General features: G+C 47.2%; 4 protein-coding genes and 1 long non-coding RNA gene across 10 annotated transcripts in view; 2 read left to right on the forward strand and 3 right to left on the reverse strand.

The window, feature by feature from the left end:
* The first annotated feature begins 85 nt into the window (after positions 1-85).
* Positions 86-5,341, forward strand: LOC107266034 (PR domain zinc finger protein 10). 3 transcript variants are annotated; one of them, XM_015736103.2, is made up of 6 exons: positions 86-184; positions 395-610; positions 676-1,078; positions 1,155-3,214; positions 3,287-3,667; positions 3,737-4,012. In XM_015736103.2, the coding sequence occupies exons 2-6, from the start codon at positions 446-448 to the stop codon at positions 4,010-4,012; spliced, it is 3,285 nt and encodes a 1,094-aa protein (XP_015591589.1). In that variant the 5' UTR covers positions 86-184; positions 395-445. The 3 variants fall into 3 exon arrangements, with proteins under 3 accessions (XP_015591589.1, XP_015591590.1, XP_015591592.1); XM_015736104.2 differs by having other exon boundaries at positions 146-272; XM_015736106.2 differs by lacking the exon at positions 86-184 and having other exon boundaries at positions 446-610; positions 3,737-5,341.
* Positions 5,342-6,855: 1,514 nt separating this feature from the next.
* On the reverse strand, positions 6,856-9,536 carry LOC107266014 (potassium channel subfamily K member 13). Its single transcript, XM_015736044.2, has 6 exons — positions 9,435-9,536; positions 9,041-9,368; positions 8,767-8,959; positions 8,466-8,540; positions 7,983-8,394; positions 6,856-7,896 (listed from the first exon to the last, which is right to left on the reverse strand). Exons 2-6 carry the CDS (start codon positions 9,167-9,169, stop codon positions 7,419-7,421), a joined length of 1,287 nt encoding a protein of 428 aa, XP_015591530.1. The 5' UTR covers positions 9,170-9,368; positions 9,435-9,536; the 3' UTR covers positions 6,856-7,418.
* A 521-nt stretch (positions 9,537-10,057) lies between these two features.
* On the reverse strand, positions 10,058-12,908 carry LOC107266049 (coiled-coil domain-containing protein 85C). The gene is made up of 4 exons (XM_015736163.2): positions 11,296-12,908; positions 10,794-11,166; positions 10,459-10,721; positions 10,058-10,363 (listed from the first exon to the last, which is right to left on the reverse strand). The coding sequence occupies exons 1-4, from the start codon at positions 11,896-11,898 to the stop codon at positions 10,319-10,321; spliced, it is 1,284 nt and encodes a 427-aa protein (XP_015591649.1). The 5' UTR covers positions 11,899-12,908; the 3' UTR covers positions 10,058-10,318.
* A 30-nt stretch (positions 12,909-12,938) lies between these two features.
* Positions 12,939-13,912, forward strand: LOC112494104. The gene is made up of 2 exons (XR_003059235.1): positions 12,939-13,062; positions 13,303-13,912. It is a non-coding gene; the product is annotated as an uncharacterized LOC112494104 (long non-coding RNA).
* LOC107266012 (anaphase-promoting complex subunit 11-like) overlaps positions 13,899-17,409 on the reverse strand; it is a 5,776-nt gene continuing 2,265 nt past the window's right edge. The window contains exons 2-4 of one of the 4 annotated variants that reach the window (XM_025083292.1): positions 16,320-17,409; positions 15,670-15,907; positions 13,899-14,872 (exon numbers count right to left, since the gene is read on the reverse strand). The exon at positions 16,320-17,409 is cut by the window's right edge and continues 1 nt beyond it. In XM_025083292.1, the coding sequence (XP_024939060.1) occupies positions 14,597-14,872; positions 15,670-15,907; positions 16,320-17,299 (1,494 nt within the window). In that variant the 5' untranslated portion in view covers positions 17,300-17,409 and the 3' untranslated portion in view covers positions 13,899-14,596. Of the gene's footprint in view, positions 14,873-15,669; positions 15,908-16,319 lie in introns of those variants that run through there. The other 3 variants (XM_015736042.2, XM_015736165.2, XM_015736164.2) reach the window with 3 other exon arrangements.

The following is a 17,409-nucleotide window of genomic DNA, read 5'->3' on the forward strand; positions in this document are numbered from 1 at the left end:
AGTTTTTCTTTAAACAAAGTTTCTTTTTAGTATTCAGATTTACATTCTCATTCGAAAGATTCCCGCCGGTCAGTGGTTCTCAACTGCCGATGGGAAAGCCGATAAAGTCGATTGTTGACTAGTAAATGTCTGGCTGACTGCAGCAGGTATAACGACTTGCAAAAACGTATTTTTTTTAAGACAGGTGAGACCTGGTTCGCCAGAATTGTAGTGTCATAAAAATGTACATGCATGGGATATTCTCGTATCTTCGAAAACGCTTCCATACCCTTGTGAGTCTTTGTGCAAGAGAGAAAAGTGCATCGTTAATGAGAAACCTAGTTCTTTACTGTTTTATTTTCTCTACCGTTATATACATGCGATCGATATTATTGTAAAAATCTTCGTTTGTCAGTTATAGGTCGTCCAAAAGCTTTACTGAACTTGGTGATTCAATAGAGGTAAAATGGATCCAAGGGGCCCTCCCGAGGGGGCCCCTGTCGACTCACCAGAGATGCCACTTATGGATAAAGTAAATGAAGTCACAGAGCCCTGGCCTACAGAGCACACAAGATCTACAGTAATGTGTGATCAGCCTAGGAAAACTAACAACAGACTTCTTTTCTTGACTGTAAGTACTCCAGTAAACTTAGATAATCAATCAGTATTACGACCGAGGAATCTTTCATATTATAGGTTGAATATGTGGAGGATCAATCTCGAGATTATTCCAGAATCTTTCCAGCCTATGAACAGGTTTCCTTTTCTCCACGTGCTACATCTCCTCTCTCTGATTTTGAACATCGTGTAAGTCCACTGGATCCCAACATGAGTTCTGCAGCGAGGTACTCGCCAACTCCAGTTCAGCTACCACCATCACCTTTTCATAATTCTGTGGTTGTTCTTCAAGGCCCATCCTCACCTCTGATATCCCCTCCTGAACCAAATGTTCGAAATAATATTAATTACGTCACACCACTGGCTCATCAAACCACCACACAAAATGTACCTCAAACTGATAACTCTCCAGATTTTGTTGTGGCTGGAAGCGAGGAAGGGCTTGTTCCTGGCGTTGGGGGTGAATTAATTTTAATGCAGGGTAAGAATAATATTTAGATAAAATTAGAAATATGTCACTGTTCTTGTATTTCAACTTGACGCATTTGCATGCATAGGGTCTACACCCGAGTTAGAGCCATCTACAGCACCACTGATGCTTGCGGAAATACCAGCAACCGATTTCACGTTGACTCGTGATTTTCTGGTGATGCACGATGACCAAATGAATGTAATGGGGCCTTTTAAGAGTCAAAACGTCGAATTGAATGAAGGACATACGAGCAATACCCCTCCTTCAATAAATAGGAACAAAGGAAATGTGACAAGACCAAGTGCAACAGTACAAAAGCGTCAATCAATGAAGGATGTGCCGGAACAGAGCGGTCAGAAAGTGTATACAGAAAAGAGGAACGTGCGAAGATCAAAGCGGCAAATAAACGATAAGAAGACATTTTGGTGCGAAGAATGTGAGAGTGTCTGTGTAAATTCTGATGGATGCACCTCACATAATGTGCGTACCATTGCTGATCAACCCGTACCCTCGCGCGCTATAGCAACACTGCCAGGATCTTATTTATCCATAAATAAGCTACCAACTCCCAATGTCCCAACGGTTGGTTATAATTACGGAGTTTTTGCAAAGCGGAACATAAGGAGGCGCACGCAATTCGGTCCTATAGAAGGAATATTGTGCGCTTACGATGGTACACCATTCGAGAATGCTTTGCCCCTTCTTTACGAATCTGACAATGGTGAATTTCTAAAGATTGACGTTTCCAACGAGAATGCATCGAATTGGATGCGCTTTGTCAGACCTGCACTATCATACATTGAACAGAATCTCGCAATATGTCAGCAAAGTGATGGAATAGTCTTTCTGACAACAAGAAATATCCTTCCCAAAGAGGAATTGAGAGCAGGTCCCAGTGTTGAGTACGCCGTGCGCAGAAATCTGAAGGTATTCGAGCCCGAATCGAAAGAGGAGAAGGAACTGAACAAGTCCAATGCTTGGCCCTGCTTTGAGTGCAATCAGCGATTTTTAACCTCAGAAAAGTTACAGAAACATTTGAACGTGCACGACAATCCGAAGAATGAGATGAAGTCAAGAAATAAGCGCAAAAAGATTCACGTGGCGTCGAATAAATTCGTGAAAATAGTCGATGGACAGACGCTCGTATACACCTGTCCCTACTGTCCAAAAGTCTTTCCACGAAGTTACAGTTTAAAGCGACACCTCCTAATACATCCTGGAGCCAAGGCACCACGCTACGAGTGTACTATATGTGGAGAGAATTTTCTTCATCCGTATAATCGCAGTCGGCACATAAAAATATTTCATGGTGAGAATCCAAAGGAGAAAGAGAACAGCCGTCAGAATTCATCCGAATGGAAGTGCTCAACATGCACTCTGACCTTTGACAAAGCGTCCCTTCTCAATTTGCACATTCTCATTCATGCTGCCGATAATATCGAAACTGGCCATCAATCGAGCATCTGTCCCCAATGTGGTTCTGAATTTGAAAAACGCAGCGACCTGGTAAATCATGTCTCGCAACATGGTCGACTGCAACTGCCAAAACCTACGAAGTTGACACCTCTGGCTGCATACAAGTGCACTATGTGCTATAAGCGGTTTGCTACCAAAGTGAGGCTGCAGCAGCATTGCTTGGTTCACGGGGCGGAGGATCAGAAGCCACTGCCATGCAATATCTGCCTTAAGAGATTCATGAACAATTCCGCCCTGTCCTGCCACCTCAAGACTCATCGGGAGGATAAGCAGATATTCGAGTGTCCCATGTGCCGGCAATTATTCGACCAAGTGCTCATGCTGAAGGATCATATCGAAACTCATAGGAACGCAGACGAGACTTTTAGCTGTCCACAATGCCCGCGTACTTTTACTAAATACTCAGTAATTCGCAAGCACATCAGAGCGCATCACTGCGAGCGAAAACACAAGTGTCAATTCTGCACGAAACGATTTCCTACGGTAGACAAGTTAAGAATGCACCTGCTCAGGCATTCGGATCACAGAGAGTTTCACTGCGCGAATTGTGATAAACAATTCAAAAGGAAGGACAAGTTGAAGGAGCACATGACCAGAATGCACAATTCGGAGCGGACCAGTCAGGAACAGGTGTCACAGAACAATCAGGCGAAAAAATTTGTGCCAAAGGTATGTCTGCTTTTTCGTATGCAAATTCGATGAATTTACAATATTTCGTAATGATGGCATTTTCAACGACAGGTTAACCCGACGGACTATAATCGATTTGTGTACAAGTGTCACCAGTGCATGGTGGGCTTTAAAAGACGGGGGATGCTCGTCAATCATTTGGCCAAACGTCATCCAGATGTTCCACCAGAATCGGTACCCGAATTGAATCTACCGATTCTACGGCAAACGCGTGATTACTATTGTCAGTATTGCGAAAAAGTTTACAAGAGCAGCAGCAAAAGAAAGGCTCACATAGTGAAGAATCATCCTGGTGCTGCTTTACCGCCGAGTAATCGGCACAAGGAAGCGGATGTTTCTGGACTGCCAAATCCTACGTTCAGCCAGACCGTCGGTAGTATCACAACGACGCCTCAAGGCTGTCAATGGTGTCACAAGCAATACGCCAGCAAGGTCAGTGAAATACGAAAGAGATTCGAATTGACGCAGGTACGGAAAACTAATTCTCGTGTCTTGTTACAGGCAAAACTTTTGCAACATCAGCGCAAGAAACATCCGACTCTCATGGAGCCGGCAGATCAGGTACCACGAGCACGAAATCATCCATCCCAGAATCAAAACATGCCACCGGAACTTGCCGACAATAACTTTCTGATGTCTGACTACATACAGGCCTGCGATATGGACACTGATTTTCTCAAGCCAAAGATAATTAAAATCTCTGATGATGTCGATCTGATAGGTACCGGGCTCGACTTGGTGAGCCAGCAGTTCGTGCGCATGCGCGACATACGCTGAGGAGACTTGCGGTAAGCTCGCGCGACGAGCTTGTAGAAACAAAACACGTATCGAGATATGAATCTCTTGACTTTGTGCACAGCGACAGTTGGCTGTGCTTTTTGCTGGCGTTACCAAACGCGGCCGTCGTTGCTCAGGCAGAGTGACGACACACTTGGTCCGAATCTTTTGGAACGTAGCTTGTTGGCGTCAACGCGAAACGTTGTCGCTCATCCTGGGCTAGTCCTGGGGTGCAACCTTGTTGATCGATTTCATAGCGATGAGGCGTTCACTCTCTCGCCGCGAACGGTTCCGTCAGAAACGGAACGCGTTCATTTTTCTGATTGCTTCTTCCGCGTGTCGAGCAAGGCAGCATCTGATCGATGTCTTTCCTCCTTGCTTAAGATCCCGGAAATGCAAGTGACATGCGTTTGGAGTAAAGGGTAACGTACGACTCCATTAACAAAACGCAATTGCGAGTGTCAGCGCCGCACAGCGTGCTGATGCCTTCGCGTTGCGTGTTTCTTCTCACGGGATTCTGGAGTACGTAAGGTGCACGGTGCACAGGCGCACAGGCGCACAGTTGCACAGCACAGTAGCAGCATGGAAGCAGCCGGTTCTTCGGCGGTGCTAAAGCCTCTCTGAAGATATTAATTGAGCTTACTCGTAATCGTTCAGCTCTGCGTGTTGCGTCGTGGAGAGAACTCCGTCTATGGCTCTAGGCTCTGCGCCCTTTGGGGCTCTAATCCCAACCGCGTTCCTTGTCGACTAACTAGCTTAATTCGCAAAACCGATTTACTATCGAGTCTTTCCCTTCTTCTATTTCCACCGTCTCTCCGCGTTGTATGATTCAAATCGATGCAGCCTCGTAGTCCACTAGGCGAAGAAGATAATTCGTGTCTTCGTGAATTCCCGGTTAGGTCCTTAGACTTTCAAAACACTCGGAATCAGAGTGCAAGGTCTCTTCGGGTGAGACTGTGCAGAGCATCGAAGTTTGAGTCTTTTGAATTTTGATGCCGTTTTCGAGGACGCCCTTCCGAGCTTCAGCGACTCGACCCACAAAAGGCACAAAGTTACGTAGTTCGTAACTTGTTTTTATCTGCTGAAAATATGACAATTACGAGAAGAATTTTCGGTAATGTTAGATTTGTTTTACACATATTATATACATGTATGGTACACATTGTCGCAGTTAAAGAGAAAACAGGCTGTAAGTTTGTGAATGTCATTGAATACACGGAGGACTGTACTATAAAAATCATTTAAATAAAGTTATTTAATGATCGGTACAATGAAAGCACCGTCTACATGTTACATTTTATTTTAAGGTTTCCCCATCCCTGCGACCGTTTATTTTCGACACTGTCTACCTTCGAATGCCTATAAGCTGCTCGCAGGTTATTCTTTTTATCTAGCGAGTAATCTGTCAATCTGAATTCTACTTGTTGTAGTCCAGTCATTCGGTAGTTTTACCTGGAAGGTTTTCCGGGAGTTTTGTAAATTCGTATGTTTATAGATTTCAATGTGCGTCATATTGAAAAAATGACGCCCAAAAACAGTTCTTTGACGATATCTCCTTTTCGACGAAACTCATTTTATGATGAAAATAGTTATATGATAAATTAAAGTAAAGAAAATTTCCTATAATCTATGTACCAACCTTTTTTGTTGTAAAATGAATAGTTTCAACGTACGAGCGCCGTAAAGTCTACTCCAACACGCGTATTGGCGAAAAAACTCATTTACATATTATATATGTATATACAATATATTTTATACTCATTTATATATTGTAACGTATTTTCTCTTAACTCGGCACCGATAGCGAAAAATCCGAGAAGAAACTATCTTCGACAACCCACCTACGTTACCTTCGGCCGTCCACCCTTCGCTCAGGCATCCGCAAGCCAGGAGGGCGCCAGCCAATTCTTTTTTCACCGGGAACTGACCAGCCGGTATGACCTGGGAGTTGGGGTGGAACAGGCCCAACTCCACTAAAACGAGAGCCTGACGGAACCTATCAGAAGAGACGATAACTTAACGAATCCTGTACATTTTTGGGAACGCGTAAAATCAGCAAACGCAATTGGATGCGCGAACGGAAATGCACGGCCGCTCATGCTGCTATGTTGAGTTAGAGGGTCGGAGTAAAAGTCAGGCAAATAGTGCGCGATACAGAGAGCAACGGATCGAGAACGTAACGAAACGAATCTGAACTGTCAAATCGAAATCCCTTCACCAATTAATAAATTGGGAGTACTCACCGGAGCTGGTGCAGCTAATCCGAGAAGGTCGAGAACCGTATCCAGAGGACACTCGGGTGGGCACTGCACTAGGTCACAACACTGCACCTCCGGAACACGCACGGGAAACCCATAGAATTTCCGGGATATCGCGAGAGAACTACGCGAGCGAGAACTTTCTATACCGTAGCGAAACACAGCTATAAAAACTAACAACAGATAGGACGGGAGCGCGAGACAGCTCGTGACAGCTCGTGACACCTCGGTCGGTGCCCCGAGACAGACTGCCTTGACAATAGACAAATTCGAGAACCAATCATTCTGATCATCTGATTGGTTGAGATTCTTATAGCCGATGACTCTTCCATCTCCCTCGAGTTGTCCCTTTAAACCAAGTCGAGATCGTTCTTTAGCGAATCGGTACGTAACTTTGAAAATCCTCCACGGCCGCTTCCCCAGGGTATCGGGCGACAGCTGGACATCGCATCCTTAACTCGGGCAGGAGGTTCCTCCCCTGCCCTTAACCGTATCAACGCCGGTATCTCACCCGGACTTTTGCCACTCCGTGGAGACGTCTCCGTCGGGTACTCTCCTCAGCCGGGGAATTCGGTACGTCCTTAACCGTATCAAAACTTGATCTCGCTCGCTCTACAGCCCTTTGCCCATCAGCGGGGCGCCAATATCTCACCCTGGTTTCTGCTAAATCCTAACGAAATCTTCCGAGAGTACTGGCGTAACTAAACGGATCAATTTGAGAGCGTAGCTTCTGGTCAGGGTGGCGACTCGAAGGGAACCAGAAATCGAAACCATTATCTGTATCGGTAGTCGAAGTCGCCTTGTGACCATGATTCGAAAAATTACGTCACAATATATATTTTTCGTTAATATACGAAACACGCGTGTTGGAATAGATGTGTGTTGGTTTGCAGCACTCATACGCTGAAAGTATGCATTTTACAAAAAACAGGTTGGTACATAAATTATAAGAAATTTTCTCTAGTTTAATTTATCACCTAACTATTTTCATCTTAAAATGAGTCGGAAAGGAGATATCAAGCGGCAAAGATACGAGGTGGCAAAGTGAAAATTCGAAAGGAGCGTGTTGAAATCTATAAAAATACCAATTTTCGAAACTCCCGGAATACTTTCCAGGTAACCCCCTTTTTGAGCACCGAATGACTGGACTAGACAGTGTTTTTATTTTCAAACTTTTCACTAGCTATAGCCAAAGGTCCGACAGCTCCAGGCTTAAAAACTGCCTGGTGACTTGGCGTCGTGGAGCCGGAATCGCCACCACGCTGCATTTGTGCAGTTTCGTAAAGCTGCTTTTGCATCACAGCCAAAGAGACTTTATTGGCAGACAAGAAATCTTTCATGGAAATAAGTTCCCCGGACATTCTACGTGGCACATCTGCTTCGTTCTCCTCCGCCTTGACAGATTCACGCACACCGATTCTCGTGTTCCTTCTTCTGGAATAACAAATGGCCGACACGGAAGACTTCCTTCCAGGCAGATGTGGCCCAGCCATGCCGCGTCCCTTGCACCGAAGCTTCCGTATCACGTAATTCAGCGCCTGTTTAATTACGATCGACGTCACGTTCAATAGCGAATATATGCAGCAGCATCCCATCACAAGAAACAGGAAATTCGCCAACCTGTACCTGTGAAGCGCATGAAATTCCTCTTAGTACTCGCCACTTTTCCATTGGTGTATTTTTGTCTGGAGCGGTTTAAAAAAATTACCCACCAATGTACGTAAGGGTAGTTGGGCTTTTGCGTGCTGACGAAATCTCCGAAGCCAATGGTGGCGAAACTCACGAAGCAAAAGTAGAGGGCTTCGAAGTAACCCCAACCTTCCAAGGGAGCGTAGAGGGCAGCGGCGCAGCAAGCGACGGCACAGGAAGCCAACGAAAGATATAGCATCACCCAGTAGACGCTTGGCTTCCAGTGCTCCAGACCGACGTCGTCGTCGTCGTCCTCGTCGTCAAGAATGTCGGGAAGCGAGGATCGGGCGTTCTGAGCTACCCTGGGCATACGACGCGATGCCAGAGTGGTCTTGCGAAGTCTTCTCTTCAGGCGACGAAGATGAAAGCCACGTAAGAGCCAGGCCAAAAACGTGATGATTCTTTCGAGGAAAAGATTGAAGAAGAGTATTCCACCTATGAAAATTAATGATTAACATGATTATTTCAAGGTCACTGGCGTCTGGTATTCTCCGATGAACACCAACCCGAGCAGCCGAGGAATCCGTAAAGAACGACGGCAGCTCTGCCAGCGGACGTCTGGGGCGCCGTGCTGCCGTATCCTGAAAGTAGGGTAAACAGATCGTTTACTCGTCTGTGAAAGGGTAGTCGGGGCGCGAGACTGGGTCGCTTCCAGGATATTAACATTCCGGAATTCGATCGCGCATTCTCGCGCGTACGAGGCCGACGACCCGGAGACACGGACACTCTCCTTATCGCAGGATTGACCGTTTCCTCCTCCTGCCCCGCGTGCGCGTACTTTTAAATGACAACTGATCACAGACTGACCGATCGTCGATACGATGGTTCCCACGAAGTGGAAACTTCCAGGAAAGTCCCAGCGACGCCTCTTGTTGATGATACCAGCTGCGGAAGCGTTTCCGTAAGCGTAGAGAAGTTCGTGCAAGCGTTGAAGTGCCTGAGGACTGTTTCGCAAGTGATGTCTGCGAAACGCATGATAGACCCTCCAAAATTCAGCAGCCTGAAAATCAGAAACGGAAATTAAAGATCAATTAAGATCAAGCAAGTAACTCACTGATCGTCCAGCTGTGAGATGATCTACCTGACGGATCTCGAGATCAGCTTCTAGTCTCTGGAAGAGCGCAGCGCCCGCGAGCATGTAAGCCGCGAGGACGCCGGCCAGGAGGATGAACCGTGCGTTGTCCTCCGCGAGACCGCTGCACACGCACATCCCCGATGACTCTCATCTCTCTGCCGCGAAGGGTATGAATCTCATCCCCACTATCGGTTCGGCCACAGAGCTGCGCAAGCTCCGCGATAACTTTGCGCCAAAGAAGAGCCGAGTCGCGGCGGAAGAGCCGTATACTATACGAACTCCTGGACCGTCGACAATCTCTTCCTACGAGAATGCGGAAGCTACCGCTGACTTCCTACAATAATTTTTGTTTTTATTCTGACAGGAGTCGATCGATAACTTACTGTGAGAGAAACCTAACTGAACAGATTTCCAGAAACGACCAGAAGCGGCACCATCCGGCGGAGCCGTTCAGGAGGTCGAGGGTGAAATCACCAGAGTGGCCACCATGCCTATCTGGGACAATCTCGGAGGCTGGCATTGAAAGCTCGCGCGAATCTTTTGACAGGTTAAAAATAGAAAGAAATGTGTGTGTCGTAGTTCTGCATTCAAAGCGCATCTTAGCATCCTCAGACGGAAAGTAGTTCAAAAGCTTCGGGTGCTGTGCAAACGCCAGAGGTAATTAGAAGAAGCCGAGTGTCATCTGAAAGGGCTAAGAAATATTTGGAAATGCATTGGCCTTGACGCTTTGATCTTTTCATATTGCAGCACCTAAAGGCCGATGGTGAAAGCATCGTTGGATGAGCTTACTATGGATATGAGGGTATTGCTGTCGCTCAGCGATAAATCGTAGCAGAGGCATTCAGTAATAAGAAGTCAGGACTAGTCGACCAGACGATAAATCATCAGGATGTTCGCGTGCGTGTAAGGTTTTATGGAATATGTCCGACTCTGTACAACATCGGGAAACACTGATAGACGCAGACTGCTTGGAATGAGCCTTGGAAAACGGCCATAAGGGCAAAGCTAAAACGTAAACAGTGCTCTAATAAAAATAGTTTATTAACAGTCATCTAGGCAAGTTAACGGCGTTCTACGGATTTACATAAATAGTTCTTATTGCCGACGGATACGCTCTTACTTCATATACAAATATATATATATATCATCTACGCGTAAAAATATGTATATTATAATAATTTATCAATTCATATAATATCATTAGGTTCAGAGTCATTAATACTACAAGGCAATGGAAGTTCTTTTAATATCATTCTATCTGAGATTTAGTCTCGTTGGGCTTAATCAGTGTCTCGTTTGAGGATCTTCCTCGAGTTTTCTCCAAACGACCTGAAACAAATCAATGAAATAAATTTAAAAAAAGAATCATTAGAAAAATTGTTTGGTATCGTTTTCTGCTTTCAATCTCTAAATGCTAAACGTACGTTGCACATCTCCCGAACCAGAGCTTTCTCGCCGTCGTGTCCATCTTCTCTTTCGAGCTGTTCCCTGACCTCGAGCACTTGCAGGGCACGCACAACAGCTTCGGGTCGACTGCTCAAATGAGGCTCGGTGGGGCTACCAGGATTTTCCCAAACCTCTCCTGGAGGCGGCTCCCAACCCTGGGCCCTGGCTTGAAGCATATTCTTGTCCTCTTCGAGCTGCTTCACTCGCTGCTCCAGGCTCCTTACGTATTGCATTGTTTGATCTGTATGTATCAGAAATTACATTTTTTTTATAAGGACCGAGTTCGATTGCTGTATTAAAAAAAAAAAGTTACCGTTAAAGGTAGGAGCATGTCTAGATCTGGGAGGCGCAGTTTCCTCGGCATTGGTGCTCGAACTGCTCCCATCGCCATCGTCCCTCTGACCGCCGCCTCTTTCCTCGTCGAGGTAGAGACAAAGTTCCTTGAGTTCCAAGTTATCCTTTATTAGCTCCTGTTGCTTGTTGTCTAGCTGCCTAAGCTTGTTCTGATACGCCGACACTTCCTGGCGCATCACGCTCGCCGTGTACCTTCCGAATCTTTGCCATTCCCGAGCCAATTTGCGTCCCTTCTGCCGATCATCGTCCAGGAAGCAGCAGAGATCCCGCAGTTCCTGATTGTCGTCACTGAGCCTCTGATTGGCCTCCTTGAGCGCGCGTAGCTCACTCAGCTATAAACAGGAAGTTTCTTTAGTGGGAGGCAGAAAAGGGGGAGAAGGTGGATCACATTCGGGGATCCTGAACGATGAATCACGACTGGAAAGACCTCGGTAGGTGGGAGGATGACATACGAAACGTACCAAACTCTGTATTTGACGATTCTGCTCGGCGGCGAGCCGTGCGATGTCACTCTCGGTCTTCCTGACGAATTTCAGCATTTCCACGGGGCCAAGTCTCAGGAATTCCTCGTCGGTGATCCTTTGACGGACAACTGGCTGACCTGCCGTTGGGTATTGACTGGTTGGCGGCAGGAACTGACCCTGGGCAAGTTTTGACTGAGTATAGAGATGCGGCGCAGTGTTTTTAGAGGGATTAGCAGGATTGGGGAGGCTGCTCGTAGGTTGAGTCGATGCTTCTATCTTTGCGGAGAATTTGCTTTGTACATCTTTGGATTGGGTTGCGACGCGTGGTTGGCTCTGCTGTTGGTGCTGCACCTGAGGATGATGTCCGATAATAGTGGCGGATCCCGCTATTGTATTTTGCGACTGGATGGCGGCCGAAGAGGCCGGAAAGTGCGGCTGATTCTTCAGGATTCCGGTACTTGGCTGCGGAGGTGGCTGATACCGCGGTGGTACCTGGTCCACTGGTTTGATCACGTGCGAAGGATGCTGCGGCTGCTGGGACTTATTCTTATTGGACATCGCGGCTAATTTAGCTTCGGGCAGCGCCGCGTCCCATTTCATAAAATCCGCCGTACACTGTGCCCGTGGCGCGAGTCCCTCGACCCGCTAAAATCTGGGTCACTCTTCGTGTTTGTCTCTCTCTCTCTCTCTCTCTCTCTCTCTGTTGGAAAGAGTACAATTTCTTCCTCCTGCTCCTTCACACTTGTTTATCCTCTCCTCTCTCGCTCTTCTGCTGCTCCTTATGTTAGGCCCCTTTTTATTCTTCTCTCTCAGTACGCCTTTCTCTAGCTGTCTCTCTTTGTCTCTCCAGGGCCCGTTCCCGCATACGAGTATTACGGGGCCCAATGCTTCCTTAGAAAATCCGTCCCACTGACTTTTCTGCGACGGTTCAGCTTTAACTTCATTTGACAACGTTTCTACGACGCATTTCAGAAAGTTGTGTTATGCTGGCGACTCGATGGTCAACGTCGAGGCGGGGTGCATTCCGTACTTTAGCCTTAAGGTACATTCCTCGATGCATTCTTTTCAGCCGAGCCTAAACGCTCGAAGCAAACGAAGAGCACCAGTTTTTACATTTTTTCTCAACAAAAATGAGTGAGGATCGAGTCTCACGGTTCGATCAAGCGATCGCATCTCCTGATCTAGATTGACTAGAACGCATATACGGTTCAAAGAGTGCGTACCTGTCAACACAAAACTGCGAAGGAACCGAGGTCGAACTTGATGCGAACCGCTTGAGAATTTCTGGAAGCATATAGGAAGCCGTGTAAGTTTGAAAGAGAGGCTATACCTTTCTGTGACAGGAGAATTGTTCGACAAAATACGCAGAATGTGGCGTTGAAGTAAGAATCGCAGCATCCGGAAGATGTAAATAACGGGCCCCACTTCCGCGGAAATGAGCCAGGCAGATACCCGGTCCCGCGACCCTTCCGAATTTCGAATGGAACTCGACAAATAGCAACACAACCACCACCACCACCGAAGCACCACCGGGTCTACACTGAGGCAATGAGTCACGAGTAATACGTCAAAATCGCAGAGGAAAGATGGCGACCGCGCGAGCCAGCGTCTGACGTGATTGCGGACGACGCCGAGACTTTAACGTTACCGCGCGGGAATGCCAGAACGCGCACCCATTGGCTGTTGGACGCACGGATTTCTATCGCAGTCTGAACCACGTTGGGAGAAATAGAATGTGGCCCCGGCAGGGCTTCATTGGGTCAGGTATGCTCCAAGCGCCCTGGTAACTTTCCACCTCTCTCTTTCCCAAGTAACTTCCCTCACGGTTAATTTCCGCGATTCTCGTTCTTTTTCGGATCGACGAATTCTTTTGAATGTTCAGTAACTATCACCGTAACTTCCATTCTGTTCGAGTTTCTGGACTCCATCTGATTGTCGATATTGCTGGCTTTGACTGTAATTCCCTGTACTTTCTCATTCGTTCCGCACTGTACTTTTTCACAGGAAAATATGTAAATAGTCGTCGAGCAAGCAGGTACACTGTTCACAGGGAATGCTCGTCAAATTCCTAAATACAAGGACTCTTGGAAGTGAGATGGGAGAACAGGTGAAATAGAATAAGAAGAGAGACCATTTTACCTCGGGGAATTTCATTTGGAAGCAGGTAGCATCCTATAGCATAGTTCCTTTCTTCCAGCAGTTTCCCGGACCTGAAGGCGAAAAGAGGAAATCCTGTGAATGTGAACAATTGTTTTGTGAAACGTTGTGCGCCCTGAAGGAATGGCTCCGTAGGCGGACCCGGTTGTGCCGCACCTGACCAGATAGCGCAGCGTGGCGGTGGTGGCAGTCCTGTTCCGTTGTTCTTGTTGGCCTCGCGCTATTTACTCTTGGACCTACGAGACACGAGGTTCTGTTCGGTTCGCAGTGACTGCTAGGTCGCTTTGATGTCTTAAGCGGAACGAGGAATATGGCAAAGCAAATCGCGGCTGCTTGGAATAGAACGCAGTCGGCGCTGCTCTCAGATTTGCTCCGTTCGCCAGTGAAGCAACGGTATTTCGTGAAAGGTCAACGTATACGTGTACAAACAGGCTCATTAAATGTTCTATTTAAATTATCTTTTGTTTATTATTCATAATATTACTTCGCATAAGCACATCGGTGCAAACCTACGTATAAAATTGACACGGACATTATATCGAGCACCTTAAAAATAGACGGTCCTCGCAGTTCTATCATAGAAACACTCCTTTGCATTTAGAATAACACGCGGAGAGTATTGCGAAGGCTTTCGATCGCCTCCTTTTTGAGAGCCTTCCATCCTCATCTTCATGATTATCGGGCGAAAAACGAATTTCTTCTGCACAGGAAGGAGTCATCACATATTTCTTTCTCCAAAATTGAGATCATTTTTGCTTTTTGGAGATAATCTTGTACCCGATAATTTTTTTTGGCAAAACTTAGGTCGATCACGCTCCGAACATAAGTTTACTAATATGGAAAAAATTCCAATCTGATCCGATCGGTGAAAGTCGCATTTTCCTGAATTCCATCCATAGAAGAGAACGGAAACTAACAGCGACGTCCGAAAAAGGAGCTGACACTCTGCGTAACGACTTCCTCATAATCTTGGAGTGACTTTCGCAATTTCTAAAGCGAGAGATGCAAATTAATTTGAAAATCGTCGATTGATAATGGATGGAGAAAGTCATAGATTAATTTACACGAGAAATGGGTGGACGTTCTAGGGAGATAAATTGGCAAATGCGCATATCAAGTCCAGATTTTCTGGCTAAAGATTCTAAACGGCGCCGTATTCCTCGCTGGACGGTGAATCGTCGCTGGGAGGCGGTCTTGGAGGTCTTGGAGGTCTATGATGATGCACCACAGGTATGGCTCTTCTCGGAGGAGGTGGCGGATGACTGCTATAAGAAGTATCGTCGCCTTCCTCGCTGCTCGGCGAAGGTGATGGGGCCCTGTCTTCCTGTTCTTGGAGAAGCTGTCGAAATTCCTGAATAGACTCGTTCAGCGACCAAAGTTGAGACAGCAGCGACAGATCCAGTTGACGCAAACCAAACTGCAATTGAGTTTGATGCAATTTAAGTACTTCCGCTTGTAAAATATTCGTTGGCAGGATAGAAAAACTAATGGCGAAAGATTCGCAGCCTAGCAAAGGGGATGATTTATGGGGGAATAACGCACGCTGCCTAGTATTTGCAGAGAAGGCTCAGAGCGGCAACTCATGGGAATGGAAGAGGGCAGTGGTGGTGACGAGGAAGACAAAAGCAAGAGAGCAAGGGAGCAAGAGAGCAAGGAAAAAAAAGGGAAGAAATGAAAGGAGTAGCAGGGGAATAAAAAACGCGAGGGAAGGAAGCTTGAGCTGCGGAGGGTCACGCCTGAGGGAATGCAGCGTGGGAGCGGCTGAGGTAGAACGCGCTTCGTGTCCCGATTGCCTATCGGATTGGCTGCTCCAGCCTGACAAACTATGCGTGACACTCAGTATCGAATGATTTGGTCATGACGTCGATCGAATGACCAAGCTGGAATCGCAAAGTGTCTTTTGTGCCGAATAAATATTCATCAAGTTTTGCAGTTTGCCCACGCACCTCACTCACTCTTTCACTCTCCCGTTCGGCCCCGTCGCGGCGGCTACGTACCGGACGGACGCCCGTGAAAACATCAAGTCTCACGTTACGTTATGGAAAGATTCCCCCAGACTCGACCCTCATCGACGCTTTCAGACACACGGAGACGCTCCAGAATGCCTCGCGGGTGTGACTTACGCAACTACCAAACGCCAACCGGTACTAACTCGACGACTGACGCGCCTCCGTAGGAAGCTCGGATCAAAGTTTAATGGGAAAATCAAAGTACCATTTCCCTCCGAAGAATGGCGAGTTGGGTGTCCAGGGTAGTGAGCTGTCTTGTAGGTGGCAAAGGCCTGGAGCCGGGTTGGACCTGCTTCGTAACTCTCTGGGACTTGCTGGACGATCTCGCTGGGGGTGGTGGCGGTTCACCCCCGTCGCGAACAATGTTCAGGTTGAATCCGCTGAGGCTCCTCGGCAGGGGCGGCAAACCTTGTAACGAGGACATTGCGATCCTCTCCTTTATACTGGAACGTAAAAAAGCGAACTTGTAGAACAGTCTACCGTTAGTCATGTTTTATTGCCTTCGAATTAATCGCTTATCGAGACTCCTTGAAAAAATCCCCTTTATCTTAACACTAACAGAAATCCAATTCAGTATGATGATTAATTCCTACCAATGGTGCTCTTGATTATTACGTTACTTTTATAATGTCCCGTGCCTGTGCCCCCAGCCCTTACAATTTCTTCTTCCCAAGATCTACCAACTTATTCGTCAATGTATTAACTATACCCAGTAGCCGGCTACATTTTTAGATAAATAGTAAATACGAGATATCTCGTCGTTAGCCTCCAACCGTGGAATACGAAAGGCGGGATATGTCGTCATCCGTCTGTGTAATGTGTTAAGATTACGAAGACGTCCGTCGCAGTCTCTACCTAGAAAAGTCAATCTCATCGAAACTGCTGCAACCGTTGAACCGCTCGGAAAAGTCATCAGCAGGTATTGTAATTTGCGTAGAGGAGTAACGGACTCCGGCTTCCAGCCAATCCTGATGGTGGATGTTGTCGCTGTCCTCGAAGGCAACTTTACGCTCTGGTTCGTCAACGACGACCACTGTCGCGCACTCATCGCTGGAAATAGTCCCAGCACTCGTCTCAGTCTTTTCTTGCTCGTTCGACGCCTCAGCGGATTCCCGATCAGCGGGATCGCTTTTGCCACTCGTTGGACCGAACTTTCTTGTAGGTTCCTCGCACGCTCCTGACTTTTTTCCTGTGTCCTCCTTCGTCACTTTTGCGGAATTTAGTGCTGAGGGAAATCGTCGATCACCGAACGCGCCAGCCGGGCTCGAGGACTCGACTTGGTCCTCGTCGTGAGTTGCCTTCTCGGATTCCGTGGGATGAATATCATCTGGAAACTGGGAAATGTTTCTGATTGTGCTGTTGATGACTCTAGACTGAGGTACCCGCTCATTTTCGACACTGGAGTTTGCTCTTGACCTCTGACCCGTTATGAGGACAGCCCTCTGTCGCCGGTTCTCCGAGTCCCCAATATTCTCACTGGCTGTACGGGTAGACCTATCATTCGGAGACTTGGCATTATTCGAGGTAACTCGCAACCTGGAGGTCACCTCGTCGGAAGTCACTCCTGTGCCCGCAGACGTACGTTCTTCCACAGATGAGTCCTTCTCAGGTTGTTCACGAGAAGATTCATAGACGAGGGTCCGTCCAGCAGGACCGTCCTGATCCACCCGACTCGAAGATCGCCACGGCTTCGCGTTGGGAGGTGGTGGCGCCTGCCTCGTGGGACAAGGCGGCCTGGGGGATCTCTTGAGTGCTTCCGCGACCACCTGTCGACTTGGTCTCGGTGGCACGGGAGGAGGATGCGTCCTCTGATTGTGAGTTGCAGCTAGCTGCATTACGCTCACGGTTGGAATCGGCGATCCCAGGAACACGATGAGTATTTGGGAGAAGGGAAGATACACAGAGAGAGAGAGAGAGAGAGAGAGAGAGAGAGAGAGAGAGAGAG

This window comes from Cephus cinctus, unplaced genomic scaffold, assembly GCF_000341935.2.
Source record: "Cephus cinctus unplaced genomic scaffold, Ccin1 Ccin1_scaffold0280, whole genome shotgun sequence".
NCBI classification, from domain to species: Eukaryota; Metazoa; Arthropoda; class Insecta; order Hymenoptera; family Cephidae; genus Cephus; species Cephus cinctus.

Coding starts and splice junctions, on each gene's coding strand:
- LOC107266034 (XM_015736103.2), top strand. CDS start 446: ATGGATCCAAGGGGCCCTCCCGAGGGGGCCCCTGTCGACTCACCAGAG. Junction 611..675: donor ACAGACTTCTTTTCTTGACT/GTAAGTACTCCA, acceptor TTCATATTATAG/GTTGAATATGTGGAGGATCA. Junction 1,079..1,154: donor TGAATTAATTTTAATGCAGG/GTAAGAATAATA, acceptor TTGCATGCATAG/GGTCTACACCCGAGTTAGAG.
- LOC107266014 (XM_015736044.2), bottom strand. CDS start 9,169: ATGTGCGTGTGCAGCGGTCTCGCGGAGGACAACGCACGGTTCATCCTC. Junction 8,541..8,766: donor AACCATCGTATCGACGATCG/GTCAGTCTGTGA, acceptor CCCTACTTTCAG/GATACGGCAGCACGGCGCCC. Junction 7,897..7,982: donor AACTACCCTTACGTACATTG/GTGGGTAATTTT, acceptor TGCGCTTCACAG/GTACAGGTTGGCGAATTTCC.
- LOC107266049 (XM_015736163.2), bottom strand. CDS start 11,898: ATGAAATGGGACGCGGCGCTGCCCGAAGCTAAATTAGCCGCGATGTCC. Junction 10,722..10,793: donor ACATGCTCCTACCTTTAACG/GTAACTTTTTTT, acceptor TGATACATACAG/ATCAAACAATGCAATACGTA. Junction 10,364..10,458: donor TGGTTCGGGAGATGTGCAAC/GTACGTTTAGCA, acceptor GATTTGTTTCAG/GTCGTTTGGAGAAAACTCGA.